At 41.0% G+C, this 14589-nt stretch overlaps 1 protein-coding gene across 3 annotated transcripts in view; it reads left to right on the top strand.

The window, feature by feature from the left end:
• Nucleotides 1–14589, top strand: part of kcnq5a (potassium voltage-gated channel, KQT-like subfamily, member 5a) — a 96522-nt gene that overhangs the window by 61537 nt on the left and 20396 nt on the right. For all 3 annotated transcript variants that reach the window (XM_023415740.2, XM_023415743.2, XM_087176471.1), the window contains exons 2-9: nucleotides 4271–4361; nucleotides 5598–5724; nucleotides 6321–6496; nucleotides 7157–7282; nucleotides 8776–8886; nucleotides 9055–9150; nucleotides 12887–12981; nucleotides 13983–14009. In XM_023415740.2, coding sequence (XP_023271508.1) covers nucleotides 4271–4361; nucleotides 5598–5724; nucleotides 6321–6496; nucleotides 7157–7282; nucleotides 8776–8886; nucleotides 9055–9150; nucleotides 12887–12981; nucleotides 13983–14009 — 849 coding nt within the window. The remainder of the gene's footprint in view (nucleotides 1–4270; nucleotides 4362–5597; nucleotides 5725–6320; nucleotides 6497–7156; nucleotides 7283–8775; nucleotides 8887–9054; nucleotides 9151–12886; nucleotides 12982–13982; nucleotides 14010–14589) is intronic.

Here is a 14589-nt window from a genome sequence, read left to right as displayed (position 1 = left end):
GAACTTAGGCGGAGTGTAGCCACTTCTTGATGAACATCAGTCTATTAGACCCTCAGATACGCAGCATATCTACCTCCTGTTAACAACAAGACTAGAGATAAATGACAAATTGTTTGAGTAATAGATTTTTTGAACTTTGGAGTGAAGTAGACTAAGCTGAGCTCATCACTTCCTGTCTGTACTTGATGCACTGATATCAGCAATACTGTAAGTAGAGAAGGTTTCTTTTTGGTAATTAGCTTTCATCTCTGCTCTGTACGTCGCTCTTCATAATGTCCTGTGACTTGTCGTTACCAGTTATAGTTTAAAAGCCAAAACCAAACAGTATCTTCTTAGTAAAGTAGCAGTAATCCTGTCAAGGTTTTCTCAATTGTCCAATAGCAATCTGAAAAATATATTCATCGGACAGCTTTGCCTCAGATCCATACACCGAACACACACCTGTTGATATCGATTATTCATCTCTGTGAGTGACCGATCAAGTGGTTAATTGACCGATCGATGAAAGAGCGTTATTGATCGCGTGTCATGGTGCTCCCATCATTCGATAGAAGCTTCTTATTTATCATGTAGCCTACGTCTACAACAGTTTCGCCATCAATTGATAAACAGGATGAGATGGCAACTCAGATGGAAAACACAGTGTGCTTGAGTGCATGAAGTGATAATATGTTGAAAGCATCTAACAATGATTTAATAATGAGTACAAATATACCGACATGTTCACTTCTTTCTCATTAATCACGATCGTGCAGTGGCTCCCAGGTGTCACACTTTCCCATCTGAAGGCCGACATTGCATTTCCAATTCCTGTCCATGAATTGTTCAAGGACCGTCTCATGCCCTCTGGCAGATGAACTTTGTAGATGGCTCACTCAGGAGAGGGAGAAGTGCTACTATGGTACAATCAGATTTTGTTCATGATGTAGCTTGAATGAAAATTTCTGAAGCTATTCAATTTCTTCTGATGGGCTGACGTCTGCGGAGGCTGTGATCAAGGTCTCTGCTCTGTTGTTGCCATCCAGGCGTACAGTGTTCAGTTTGTTTTGCCGTCTTTTATTTATTACCCCAAGGTCTGGTTCTGCAGTGTGAACAGACAGCACACAAACAGGAACATGATGATTTTTATGCCTCTGTGCCGAGAGCAAAGGAGCTGTGGCCAGAGGCTTTATGTTGCTGGGTTGTCCGTCCGTCCGTCCGTCCGTTCTCATCTCAGGAACACCGTGAGGGAATTTTCTTCAGGTTTGGCACAAATGTTCACTTGGACTCAAAGACGAACTGATTCGATTTTGATAGTCAACGATCAATGTAACCCTGACCTCATGTCCTCCCCATCCTTCTGAATGCAATATATATATATCAACAAACACCTGGAGGGAATTTCTTTACATCTGGCACAAACGTCCACTTGGACTGTGAACTGATTACAATTTGAAAAGTCAAGGTACTTGTGACCTCACAAAACACATTTTTGGCCATAACTCAAAAATTCATACAGTAGTTATGACAATGGAAACAGGATAAAATGATTGAGTGATGACATTTTATATCAAAAGAGAGTCAAAGGTCAGCTTCACTGTAACATCATCATGTTCTGCAAATACATTTAATAGCTTTTATTTAATTCTTTCAAACTCAACGTACATTGTTGGTTGGTGTTTGTTGGTGGATTCTGGTTCTAGTTGAATTGAAGCTTAGACCATGAAGAAAAACCTTTTGCATATGTGATTTATTCACGTTTAATTTCACAACTGTGCGTACACTCACAAAGCCTGAGTGATTTCATTCGTAGAGTGACATTTAACTGAACTTTTTATTTTACGATACTGTCTGCTATTTGTAGGCTGAAATGAAAAGTCGGGAATTTACTTTTATGAACCAATTCTTAATGTCAAGACCTGTACTATTTAATCAGACTTTCCGATGGCGCCTACAAAGTTGTGTTATTTTGTTCAGTTTCTCAAAATGCCAATGTCAACTTGTTTTTTTCAACAAAAATAATTCCAGCTTGTCTCTTATGTTTTTAAAGACAGCACTACATGGACGACACTTTGGAACATGTAATTTATCCACTCAGATGACACTGTATCAAATTTACCTGCACAGATATGCAGTGTTTTTTTCTGTTTTTTTTGCTATTGTAATGCCACCGTAAAACACCTGCAAACCCAGGTCGTAACCACACACTCTACAGTTACACACAGACACAAGTCAGCAATCATTACATTGCTTAAAGATGGGGATAACAACATACACTTTCAGACAGGAGGGAGGTGTCTGAAGCTACGTGTAGTTCTGCTGGAGTATACCGGCGTATGAGCAGATGAAAAACACTGGAGCCTGATTTGAAACCAGTCTATAAGTTTTATGGCTCATGGCTTCAACTGCAAGTACATTGTTCTGTTTTTTTCTGTGTACGTCTCATCAACAAAATTGGAACGGCGGTAATTAAGTCTGAAAGCAGACAAACAAGGTTAGAGAGAGAGGGAGGACAACAGAGCGGAGACAAACAAACCTGTAAATAAAAATGTATAAAATATAATAAAAATTCAATATTTATCTTAAAAAAAAAAAAAAAATCAGCTGTGGACAAACCAATCTCAACTCAAGATCCACTTACTCACTTTTGTGCACATTGAAAAGTTATCGTAATGGGGAATTTTACGCCAGTTAACTGTCAAGAGGATCAGTGGCTGCACACACACACACACACACACACACACACACACAGACAGACTTTGCTACCACAACTGGATGCTGTTTGTCAATTTGCTCTCCACGCTGTCTGTCTGTCTGTATGACAGTAAAGAGCTATTAGTGAAGGAGCCGGGATCAGATGCAGATGTGGGCTGAATGTCGGGAACTATCAGTCCTCCTCTGCTGTAGCTCAGCCGCAGGTGCACCACACTGTTCGTGCACGCATGCACATACACCTCCCTGCTCATATTCCTCACGGATCCCATGGAAAATAAATGGTGGCATCAATCATACAGGAGAGCAAGGAGAGAGAAGAAGACAAAGTGATGGTGAGGGAGTCGAGGCACAGAGAAAGGTAAATTAAAGCAGTCAGAGACGTGGAAGATGGAGACGGGGAAAAAACAAAGAGCATAAAAGATTAAAGAGAAAGTCAGACAGAGGAGGATCTGGGAAGGAGGGGAACAAGGCTGGAACACATTCTGTACATAGCAAACAAACACTGATCTGCAAAGACCATAAATATCAGAAAGGCAGATGGCAGCTTTAAAAAAGAAAACAGTTCAGAGATACTCTGAAGAACAGCAGGCTGGGGCTTCTAGCAAGTGCATATGTTGCCTGGAAGCTGCCTTATGAATCTTAATTTGTATTTGCTCATTAACCAACTTACCATATGACTTACAAGGCACTGAGTGGTTTCCTTGCGGGCAGCAGAGGAGGGGTATTTTGGGTCAGTCAGGCATTAAGGAGGGCTCTGATTGGCCTTGCCCAAGACTAGAAGACTGACGCAATCTGTGTAATTTATTTTGTAATTAGAAATAATGTTTTATGGAGATTTATTCTCTGAGTGCATCACTGTAATCATCAAAACCTCTGCTTCGATAATGAGAGGAGTTTCAGTATTACTGTCATTTCTAGAGGCATCACACCCTGAAAATGCTTCTTTTTATTTATTGCTGATGAATTATTATTATATTTTTCTTAATTTGAGAAGAAGACCCTTTAAGACTTGTTTGCGTGAATGACGACAGCCACCGCAGCAGATGCCAGAAAAGATGTCACTTATTAAGTCAAACTTCCTCACAGGCAGTGGAAGCTCAGGTGGTGTAGTGGTCACTTGATGTTTGTACGGTTGGCGCTCCTTGAGAGAGAGAGAGAGAGAGACACCGAACCTGAAGTTGGAGGCAAAACTTCTCATTTGCTTTGGACAAAATCATCATAGCCTTCAGCGCCGAGTCACCACGGTAACAGTAAGATAATAAAGCTTGTAGAAGCTTTTATCAACGCTTGGTCTGATCCTAATGATGCCTGTAACAGTTTGATTCCTGCTTAATGTCGCCCTGCAGAGGAGAAATAGTCACATCATTCTGTAGATGCTGGGTCACTCTCTGATATTCTGTGTGTGTGTGTGTGTGTGTGTGTGTGTGTGTGTGTGTGTGTCGCTGTGATGTGTGCATGACCAGAGCTAATGAGCCAAAACCTGTTATTTAGTGATTAAATATTGTTTATTACGCAAAGCTGATTTGTGCGTGCGTGTGTGTGTGTGTGTGTGTGTGCCTGCATTTTGTCTCCACAGGTTTATCCTGGTGTTTGGATGTTTGGTCCTCTCTGTGTTTTCCACCATCCCTGCTCACCAGGAATTCTCCTCACACTGTCTGCTCATTCTGGTAGGACATATACACACACACATACACGCACACACACACGTACATACACACACGTTCACAGTAAGTAAGTAGGAAAGTTAGTGTGTTCAATCAAGATGGGCCTCCCAGGGAGAGCTTACTGAGTTCATATTATTCTGCACTGATGAATTATGAAAGTGTCACATGGTTAAATAGATAGTAGGCTATTGAACGTGTGTGTGTGTGTGTGTGTGTGTGTGTGTGTTGCTGAGTGATACTCATGTCTGCATTAGAAGTGCTGATTATGCATCAGCAGCACAATAATGAACTGTAATGATTGGTTCCTTGCTGCATGAGATCAAAATCACGCTGTTATAAATCAATTTAAGTTAACAGGCGGCATCTCAGATGTGATTAAACAAACGATCATCAGTCAGAGCAGGTAGGCAAAAAAAAACAAAAACAAAACAATGCAGCACAAATAAACTGGAAGTGTTGGTGGAACAAACAGTGACATGTCTCGCTCAAGTACATGTGCTTCTTGAAGATTGATACCACTTTCATATCTGTCTATTAAACATGAAGTGACAGCCAGCGCGCCGTTAGCTTAGTTTAGCTTAGCATCAAGACTGAAAGCGCAGTGTAACAGCTACCCTGACTCTGTCCACAGGTAAACGCACTCAGCCTACCAGCAAGTTCACTAATGAAGCTGTGATGTTTTGTTAGTTTGATCACAGGAGTTCTTTTTGTACGGATTAAACAAACAGGATAAAACTTAAATATATAAATACTGTGTCTTCATAGTTAGACTAATAGTACTATTTAGGAAATAATATTATGCAATAAGCCTCTAGACTTAAACTGTCATAGCAGGAAAAGCACAAGTGTAACTAATAACAGTAACGATGGCTCCGTTCCACTGAAGTGTCGCAGTAAGTCAAGCTGGTGAGCCAGCATGTGTAATAAGGGGGGGGGGGGGACTGGCACGCCTTAATGGAATACAGTTATTATTAATGTTGTTAATTATTCCTGTGCCTTTCCTGCCAGGGCTCGACTAAATATGACTTAAAAACACACTCAAAAAGATGTTTTCAAGTACGATACTTGTAGATAGTTTTGAGTGGTGAAGCCGCAGTAAGGGCAACAAGCTGAACTCAGTCCTTGACCCTTTGCTACGACTGTCTTTATTGTCTGTGCCTGTGCATTTCTGTCATTTTAAGGTTTAGAGTATGTGGGGTTTTTTTTCCGTGTGTGTGTGTGTGTGTGTGTGTCTTGCAGGAGTTTGTGATGATTGTAGTGTTTGGTCTGGAGTACATCATCAGGATATGGAGTGCTGGCTGCTGCTGCAGATACCGAGGCTGGCAGGGACGCCTCCGGTTCGCCAGGAAACCATTCTGTGTCATAGGTAGGTGTGTGTTTGTCTTTGTGTGTGTGTGTGTGTGTGTGTGTCACATTGTCAGACATAAAAAAAAAAAATTCAAAAATCAAAGGTGTCTCAAAGTCAGATGACAAAAGTCATGTATATATGATTTTTTGTTTACATTGACAATCAAGAAAACTACAGATTGAATTATGTAGACTGGTATCATCCTGTCTGAGTCAAGGGTTGTAATACATCTCAGAGTGTTTCTAGTATCTTCATCTTCAGGTAATGATGTTATTGGCCAGTATGGATAAATTCTTTTTTCAAACATTTCCTCTTCAGTGTCCAGTTGAAGTAACTGATATTAAAACAGCATTAAAAAGGCATCCATTTAGAGGACAGTGGCTCTGTCCTTCTTGCTGGGAAATACAAGAGAAGAAAACGTGGGGTATTTGAGGGTTGCAGACAGAACGGCAGAGAAAGACTAATAGAGATAGAAACGGAAACTAACAGCTTGTAGTGAATCAATAGTTGGTTTAAAGGTGATGGATGGGCAGAGAATAGGTGAGTCAAACACAGGTCCCGTTACTAATGTTGCGCAACCTGTGACCTTTCATTTTCACTCTTTTACTCCCCAGACATCATTGTACTCATCGCCTCCGTTGCCGTGGTTTCAGCCGGTAGCCAGGGCAACATCTTTGCCACCTCTGCGCTGCGTAGCCTTCGTTTCCTTCAGATCCTGCGCATGGTGCGCATGGACCGCAGGGGAGGCACCTGGAAGCTGCTGGGGTCTGTGGTTTATGCACATAGTAAGGTAGGACATTTTTGAGGTCTGATCGGTGTCTGAACCTTTGAATGTTAATTTTGGGGTCTAGATATTTAAAGTGGAAATCAGCCAGTGCGGTGGTGTGTCTACAGTGAAACTCATAGAGATGCCTGTCCGTGGTACTGCGGTGTCTTTCCCCTTGGATTTTCTGTTTACCTAAATTATCCAGCTGGTGGTTTTTGTCTGTTCAGTCAGGGTAGACTTCATGTGGACTGTTTGCCCGGGAGCAAAGACTCTGTTTACAACAGCGAATTTCATGATTTCATGACTTATTGTTTATCCATACAAACACACAGCAACAGTGTAAACCAGTGTTTCAAATACATGGAAATAAAAGACATAATAATAAAGTTTAAATATATATTACAGCGCTAAGTGCACAAAATATCCGGAATAGTAGCAGAAAAATATTATGTTATGGTGAGTATTTATGTGCACCATAAATGGTACGTTTACTAGAAATGCTGCTAGTTTTAAGTTCCCATTGCCACAGGTACAGGTGAGACTCAGGTTTCTCATGTACGTGCTCTGTCTTAAATTGAATTTTAAGACCAACCAGGCAGGCAACAGAAAGTACTGAACAAAGCTTTATATTTATATATGATGGTTTGATGTGTGTGTGTGTGTGTGTGTGTGTGTGTTCTGTAGGAGCTGGTGACTGCCTGGTATATTGGGTTTCTGGTGCTAATTTTCTCCTCCTTCCTGGTGTATCTGGTGGAGAAAGAATTCAACAAGGAGTTTGCCACCTATGCTGATGCTCTGTGGTGGGGCACGGTGAGCACACACTCATTACACGACGCATAGAACATACTAAGCACACACACACAGTTAAAAGCCATTCAATGGTAGAGATTTTGGACTCTTTTGAAAGTGAGAGTTGATGGCAGAGATTTTAGATTTTGTGTAATTGTATATATGAATGACGCTCTTTGTGGATGAATCTGAAAGATCACATTGTTTTTGTGGCTCCTTAAATACAAATCTCAGGTTTTTATGATTTAAACAACAACATAGTTTTGAAGTTTTACCCTCTGAAAAGAAAGTACAACTGCCCCTTTAATTGTCTGACAACAGTGATATATTTCGATTTACAGTTTCTGTGTGACCTTAATGCAACCTGCAATACAAAACCCAACAGAAATGGGCCTTTGAAGTCACACTTGGCCAGCTGTACTGCACTGTTTCCTCCTATATCTAAAACCCATTACACCTGGAAAACGTGGAAATAGACAACACACAAACAACGGAAGGCCCAATCAATAAATTCAATTTTCTCCTGCAGCCAGGAGAGACTGGTCTGTTAGGCTTGTGAATTGACACTCAGACACACTGTGTTCCCACGCTCAGTGGCCTTGGAGCATCTTTCTTTCTCTGGTGGACACTAAAAGCTATTATATCATTTTTATCAAAGTTTAGCCTCAAAAAGCTTTAACATGTATGAGTCGACACAAAAATTTGAAAAGGGAACCATCACCAGTGGGAGCTGAGATTTAGAAATACAATCCAGCATCCATATAAATCTGGATTCTACACAGTTTGTTAGATTCTGACAATATTTGTGTTTTGCATTTGTGCATCTTTTATTTAGTGTTTTTACTCAACACTTAAAATGGATATCAACAGTTTTAAGACATCTGTTGAATTGTGTGCCATTGAACAACTGTCCCGTTTTTTCTTTGACTAGTTTAAACTTGGAAAACACTCGAGGTGAACTAACTAATTAGATAAAATGGTGTGGCTAGATTAAATGTCTAAACATGAGACTTAGACACTCTACTCTCTTTTTACCTCGCATCTTTTTCCCTCTGATGATGGAAGTCCAGAAATTTGTGGAGCAAAAGCTTCAGTTTGTTAAATGTAGTAAAAGTCAATGGACAGCTGCAAGAAAAACAACTGGCTTGTGAATGAGACGCTGAAGCTTTGTATAAATTTGAGTTGAGGAGTTGAGACTAAGGACAGTTATTGCTCAAATATACACCGACTTTATGTGTGTGTTTGAGGAAGATTGTCAGCCTGATGCTCGTGTTTCCATCTGCATTAGTAGTAGTTGTGCGATTTCATCCACATGCTCCTGCACTGTGTCTGCTCCCTGTTTACTACACAGTGCTCTATATTTACCGTCAAATAAATGAAGAAGTATTCGAAACCACAATTTACTGTTCACTTTAGAATAAACGGTCAAGTGTCTGTTATATAGGGAGTAGTGGATGAGTGAGGGAGGGACAGACAAGCCCTGGTTACCTGAGTGTCGACCTCTGACCCTTCAGATCACCCTTACAACCATCGGCTATGGTGACAAGACCCCTCAGACGTGGACAGGACGGTTGTTATCAGCCGGTTTTGCTCTGCTGGGGATTTCTTTCTTCGCCCTGCCAGCTGTGAGTCAAACACATACACACACTATAACACCATGACTGATGGCCTTTATTTCCTCACAACTTCGTAAAGCTAATGCTAACAGGAGTCAGGGACCATGTTATATATTTGGTGAATTTTCTGCAAGTGTAAAAGTCAGTATGTGTGTGTGTGTGTGTGTTTGCATGAAGGGCATCCTTGGTTCAGGTTTTGCCCTGAAGGTGCAGGAGCAGCATCGACAGAAGCACTTTGAAAAGAGGAGGAACCCAGCTGCCAGCCTCATCCAGGTAGACACATACACACTTCACCTTTCTGATGTTTTTTGCAGCAGCTGAGGACCAGTGTGAATACAGAACATTTTCTCTCTTTTTGTGTGCACATTTTCATGTATGTGTGTCTGAATAAAAGCATGAGTGTGTGTGTCCACTCTTTACCCTTTTGATGAGTGTGTTACTAGTATGCTGAAGTGTGTGCATGTGTGTTTTTACCATCTCTCCTCCTATCAGCGTAAAGGTGTCTCATTAAGGGTTCACTTAATGGGAGTGTGTCCGTGTGTGTGCGTGTGTGTGTGTGTGTGTGTGTGTGTGTGTGTGTGTGTGTGTGTGTGTGTGTGTTGCCTATCTGCACTGTCAGGGCGTGTAGCTAATGATGGCTAACAGTGTGTAAGCCACACTGTCGGCTCTCAGGTCCAACAGCAACGCATTCTGCTGGGATTTATGAGCCGTTTCCATGGCAATCATTCCCTGGGCAGACGCTCCTCCAAAGTGTCACTCATTGTAATAGACAAGACCAGCTGCAATACCTTCTAATAAATAATAAATATCTGCTGTGGATTATCTGTGCCTCTGTATGTTTGCATGTATTTGTGAATCTGAGAATGTGTGTGTCTGTTCTATATACTTTTCTCTACATTATGTCCTAAAGAAAAATCCAATATTTGGCATAGATTCGGTCATCATTTCTATCAGATATGAAAACATAATACTGACTAACTTTATTGTCAGAATATGGGGCTGTAGTATCTGGTGTACCAGCTGTTTGACACGGCTTTATCAAGGACTTTTTGGAGCAATCACTCAGAATTCAAGTCCAAATCTTCACAGTTAACCCAGTTTTCAAAACGACATATTTGGAAGTGGGAATAATCCTGAAAATCTAAATTATTACCCAAAATGTCTGTGGTAAATTATTGCATCTGTGTCCTAATGAAGAGGTTTCCAGACTGAATATGTCACATATATCATAATCCACTCAGTTACTTAATGGAGCTATCAGGCGATTCCTAATAAGTCAACTTGTAAGAAAAAGATATTTAATCATGTAAATATGTCATTGGAACTACACCAGTGGAAAAGCCTTTGCAGGGTGTCATTAATGGAAACCATAAGTTTCATTGTTTGTCTCAACACCCTGTGCATGTTGTTAAACGTGGGGTTTGCTCGCCACAATTTCTCAAATGCTTCGTGTGTCTGACGGCAACTTCTTAGTAATAAGCCTGAAAATCTTTTCGTTACAGCTACTTCTTCACTTGACCTTTACCTAATATATTTATTTAAGTAATGGACATGTTTGCATTGTAGTACAGCGGTTTATTTTAGAGGACTTTAGGGGTGCATTTACTCTTGTTTCACTTCCAAATAAGAGGTTTAGAGGATACGGGTAAAGTGGAGATTTGTTTAAAAACTTGTCTCACCATGTGTTGCTGGATTCCCAGATCTCACGATGACATTGGTGAGATATTATGATACATATTTATGTGAATAATTAATTAAATCTAAATTTGTTTTGTCTGTCCTCCCTGTTATCAATACATATTAGTTTCCTACACTAGACAAAGACCAGTTGGAGCCCAATTGATCTTAAATAACCCACTAAGGGAGCAATTAATCCTGCATGTTTTGATCTTCTTTCTGTTTCATTGGCTTTGTATCAAGCACCTGGTCACTGTCTGTTGTCTGCCAAGCTCATAACATTTTCCTCAACAGGTAAAAGGAAACTTGGAAGCAGTTTGATGTGTTAAATATGTGGATGACATTACTGTTCTATCCGTCACTTCACTCCCCCATCTCACACAGCTCTCCCTGCTGTAAACCACTGTGTGTAATGTGTGTCTCTGTCTGCGTGCAGGGCAGGATATTAACACTGTCTTCAAGCCTCAGCAGCTGGTCAAATCTAAATTTCACTTGCCGCAATAACTATTTTGTCTTCCACCTGTAATTTTAGACCAAGATTGAATCTCCACATGACTTTAAAGTAGACTTTGGAGTAGTATAACAGAGAGCAGCCAAAATTGACCAGCATTTGGCAGGTGGCTGGTGTTAATTTCCCACCCTGTCTGTGTAGTGTTTATGTAAAGGCTTTCCAGTCATGTCACAAATCTTGTAACCACACCTGGCACCATCACGGAGGTTCAGTTTGCTGCGAGTAAATAATGGCTTAAGATGTAAAGAAAACAACCAGTTAAAATGATTGTGGTGGATGTAAGTCATTTCTGCAGAATTGAATAATCAGATACATCTGTTTCCAAATGAGCGTTACTGCTGAGTTGCACTAACATACATGTGCAAACACAACTCTGTATACACAGACATGCAATAAGCCACCTGGCACCACTACCAAAGCGCCCTCCCCCCCTCAGTGTGTCCATTTTCTTTACTATATCCAGCCATTTACTCATCTTTAGCTTGGGTCAAGGCCTCAAAACACACTTGAGTTTTATCTTACAGAAACTTAAATATTGTTAGCTACGTAACTGGATCATCAATCCATTGTGCAAAACTAACACACGACTAACTGTGCACATCTAAATCTAACCCATACATCACAGCCATTGTTTAAAGGAGCTATTTAAGTTTTGCTATTGCTACGGAGCTAACGTTAGCATTAACTGCTGTTACTTACCAGTCGAGAAGAAACTTTGTAAGTTCAGCATCAAACTTCATTGGAAACCAATGCTTTTGTTTCGCTTCTATTTCTATCACTTCTTTTCTTTCGCTGAAGTTAGCATGCTAACCAGCTAGCCCCGGCCTGGTTGGCCCTGCTCATCACTTTCCGATACTGAGTCACTGTAGCCTCCAATCTGTCCTGATCTTACACACAACAATGGCTGAAGCTTTCAGCAAGACCGGTAAGTAAACAGCTGTTAATGCTAACATTGGCTATATAGCAAAACTTGCAAATAGCTCCTTTAACTCAGAAATAGTTATTGAAAATTTGACTGGTTTTGGCTGGATTTAAAATGTTGCCTTAAATGGATGTACATTTTAATAGTCACTTTACAAAGAAGGCTTGCTCACAATTACGATTATGATTATTCATTTCTGATCTCCCACCACTATGGTTTAGTGTTCGGTTGGGTTTGGGCACAAACGCTGCTTGATTAATGCTGGGAAAGACAGTGGTTTCTCATGTCCAATCAATGCACTTGATTAGTTCCCATTCACAATCCACTCTTCATGGTCATTTTGAGGACCTCCAATATGGCTGCCAGCTGGTTACATCGCCTCATTTATGTTACATGTTCTCATAAATCTCAGTCCCTTTTTCCTCACCATGTTTGTGCCATTGCCCTTCTGTGCCATGTATGTGTGTTTGTGTGTGTGTTTGTGAACATCTGAATGTGTGCGCGCGTCCTGTCCATCTCTGCTCCCTCCCCCCACCCAGGCGGCTTGGCGTCTGTACTCCACCGACGGTTCTCGTCCCTACCTCAGGGCCACCTGGCACCACTACCAAAGCGCCCTCCCCCCCCTCAGGCATGTATCCCCACCACCACCACCACCACCACCTCCACGAGCACCACCGTCACCGCCCCAACTCCCCTCCAACAAGCCCCAATCACAATGCATCAACACTACCCAAAAAACTAATCTGCTTCTTTTTTTTTGTTTTTCCTCCTCACTTTCCTTCTCTCACTTCCTACTCAACTTATACGTTCCTCCCTCACCCCCTTTTTTCTCCCACACTTTACCCCATTAATTGTTTCATTTATCATTATTTCATTTATCCTGTTGACTCTGCACGTAGTGTGTCTGGCGTAGTTATGCTGCTGATGAGAACTCGGTTTCCATTGCTACCTGGAAGCCTCATTTGAAGGCGTTGCATACCTGCAGCCCCGCCAAGTAGGTAACAACTTACAAACTTACAAACATGGCTGCTGCTGCTCAGCCCTTCTCCTCGTCTCTCCTCTTCACCTGGTGTCTGCTCGACTTCATCTGCGTAGCTTCAGCTCCTCTTCCATTTTTTCATGTTGTAACTCAATGTTATGCAGCATTGTAACCTTTATTAACCTTTTTCTCCTAATCAGGGACGTTTTCCTAAGCATGCATGGTCTTTAACACCCATTTCACATTCAGGCAGATATTCACACCTTAGAGCTTCCTCAATTCCACATCAGCAGTTGGTGGTTAAATGACTTGCCCTAAGGCACACGAGAAGTTGCAGAGGTGTTGTTGATTTCACTGACAATCCTGTAAATGGTCATTCATTTGGAAAATTGTGTAAGTTTTATAAATGTTTGCTGTGGAAAACAGTCACATGCCAGTAGGGTGAGGTTTACAAACAGAGTGTGCCGGCAGAGGCCAATTCAACGTTAACAATCGAAAGTGGAGATTTCACTATTATTTTGATACTATATCACTGTAAAAAACAAAAATCATAAAGTGCCTTTGATTATCCATTGGCATTTGACACACACACACACACACACACACACACATGCCACATGAATCGGATTTTAACTGGCTTCAAGCTCATTAAATGTTAAAGTGATTGAAGCTTGGGTCAGGTTAAAACAAAATCCATCCAATTTGGGCCATCACACACACACACACACGCACACACACACACGCACACGCACACACACACACGCACACGCCTTTCTGATTTCCGTGCCTGTCTTTCTTTCAGCTAACGCTTAGCCTTACTGTGCATGGCCATAGATTGCATGTGCTTGGCAAATAATTAACCCTCTTGAATGAAAGTTTCTTTCTTTTCGCTTCCTTTTGGCTTGATGCTTCCCATATCCATTCATGGAAACGTCTGTACAAAGCTATTTTAATCTGCTGGAATACTGATTTTCTCTCCCTTTGTCTCCTCCTCTTTATCCCACTAACCCTTGAAGGAAAGAGCAGGGCGAGACTACTTACAGGTTTGTATGACTCAGCTCATTCCTCCAAAGACACAAGCACACACACACACACACACACACACACACACACACACACACAGGCAACATGTGATGCAATTATAATTAGATTATATACCTAATGTTTTGTCATAATATCTTTGCAACTGCGAAATCTGGTTTGCAGGCTTTCTTAGCCCAGTTTTTTTAGTTCCTTCATCGTTTTACAAACTGGATTTCTCATATTCTGGATGTGTCCAATGATGAATGAATGAATATATTTATCTGTTTGTTTGTTTATTGACATTTACCAGGTCATTTTGAATGGTTAGTGAAGATTGCAGTTGCCATCAGAGGGTTGGGCCACATTGATTGGTTGTTTGTTCGCTGCTTGGTTTACCAATTGATTAATTTTGCGAATGACTGAACCCTTATTTACCCTTAAGAACTAATTGTAAGGTAGAAAATGGAGGCAGCCGTGACATTGTTTGGACTTGTGCTTATTTAACCCTGAATCGAAATAGAAAAGAAGATTAAAACTGAGAGACTTTACACTACAATGCTGTGTCATGAAAAATAAAAGGACAATTAGCATGTGCTTCAG

This window comes from Seriola lalandi, unplaced genomic scaffold (assembly GCF_002814215.2).
Source record: "Seriola lalandi dorsalis isolate HSWRI2012SDOR001 ecotype SW California unplaced genomic scaffold, Sedor1 jcf7180002054556, whole genome shotgun sequence".
NCBI classification, from domain to species: Eukaryota; Metazoa; Chordata; class Actinopteri; order Carangiformes; family Carangidae; genus Seriola; species Seriola lalandi.
This window is presented reverse-complemented; position numbering and strand designations above follow the sequence as displayed.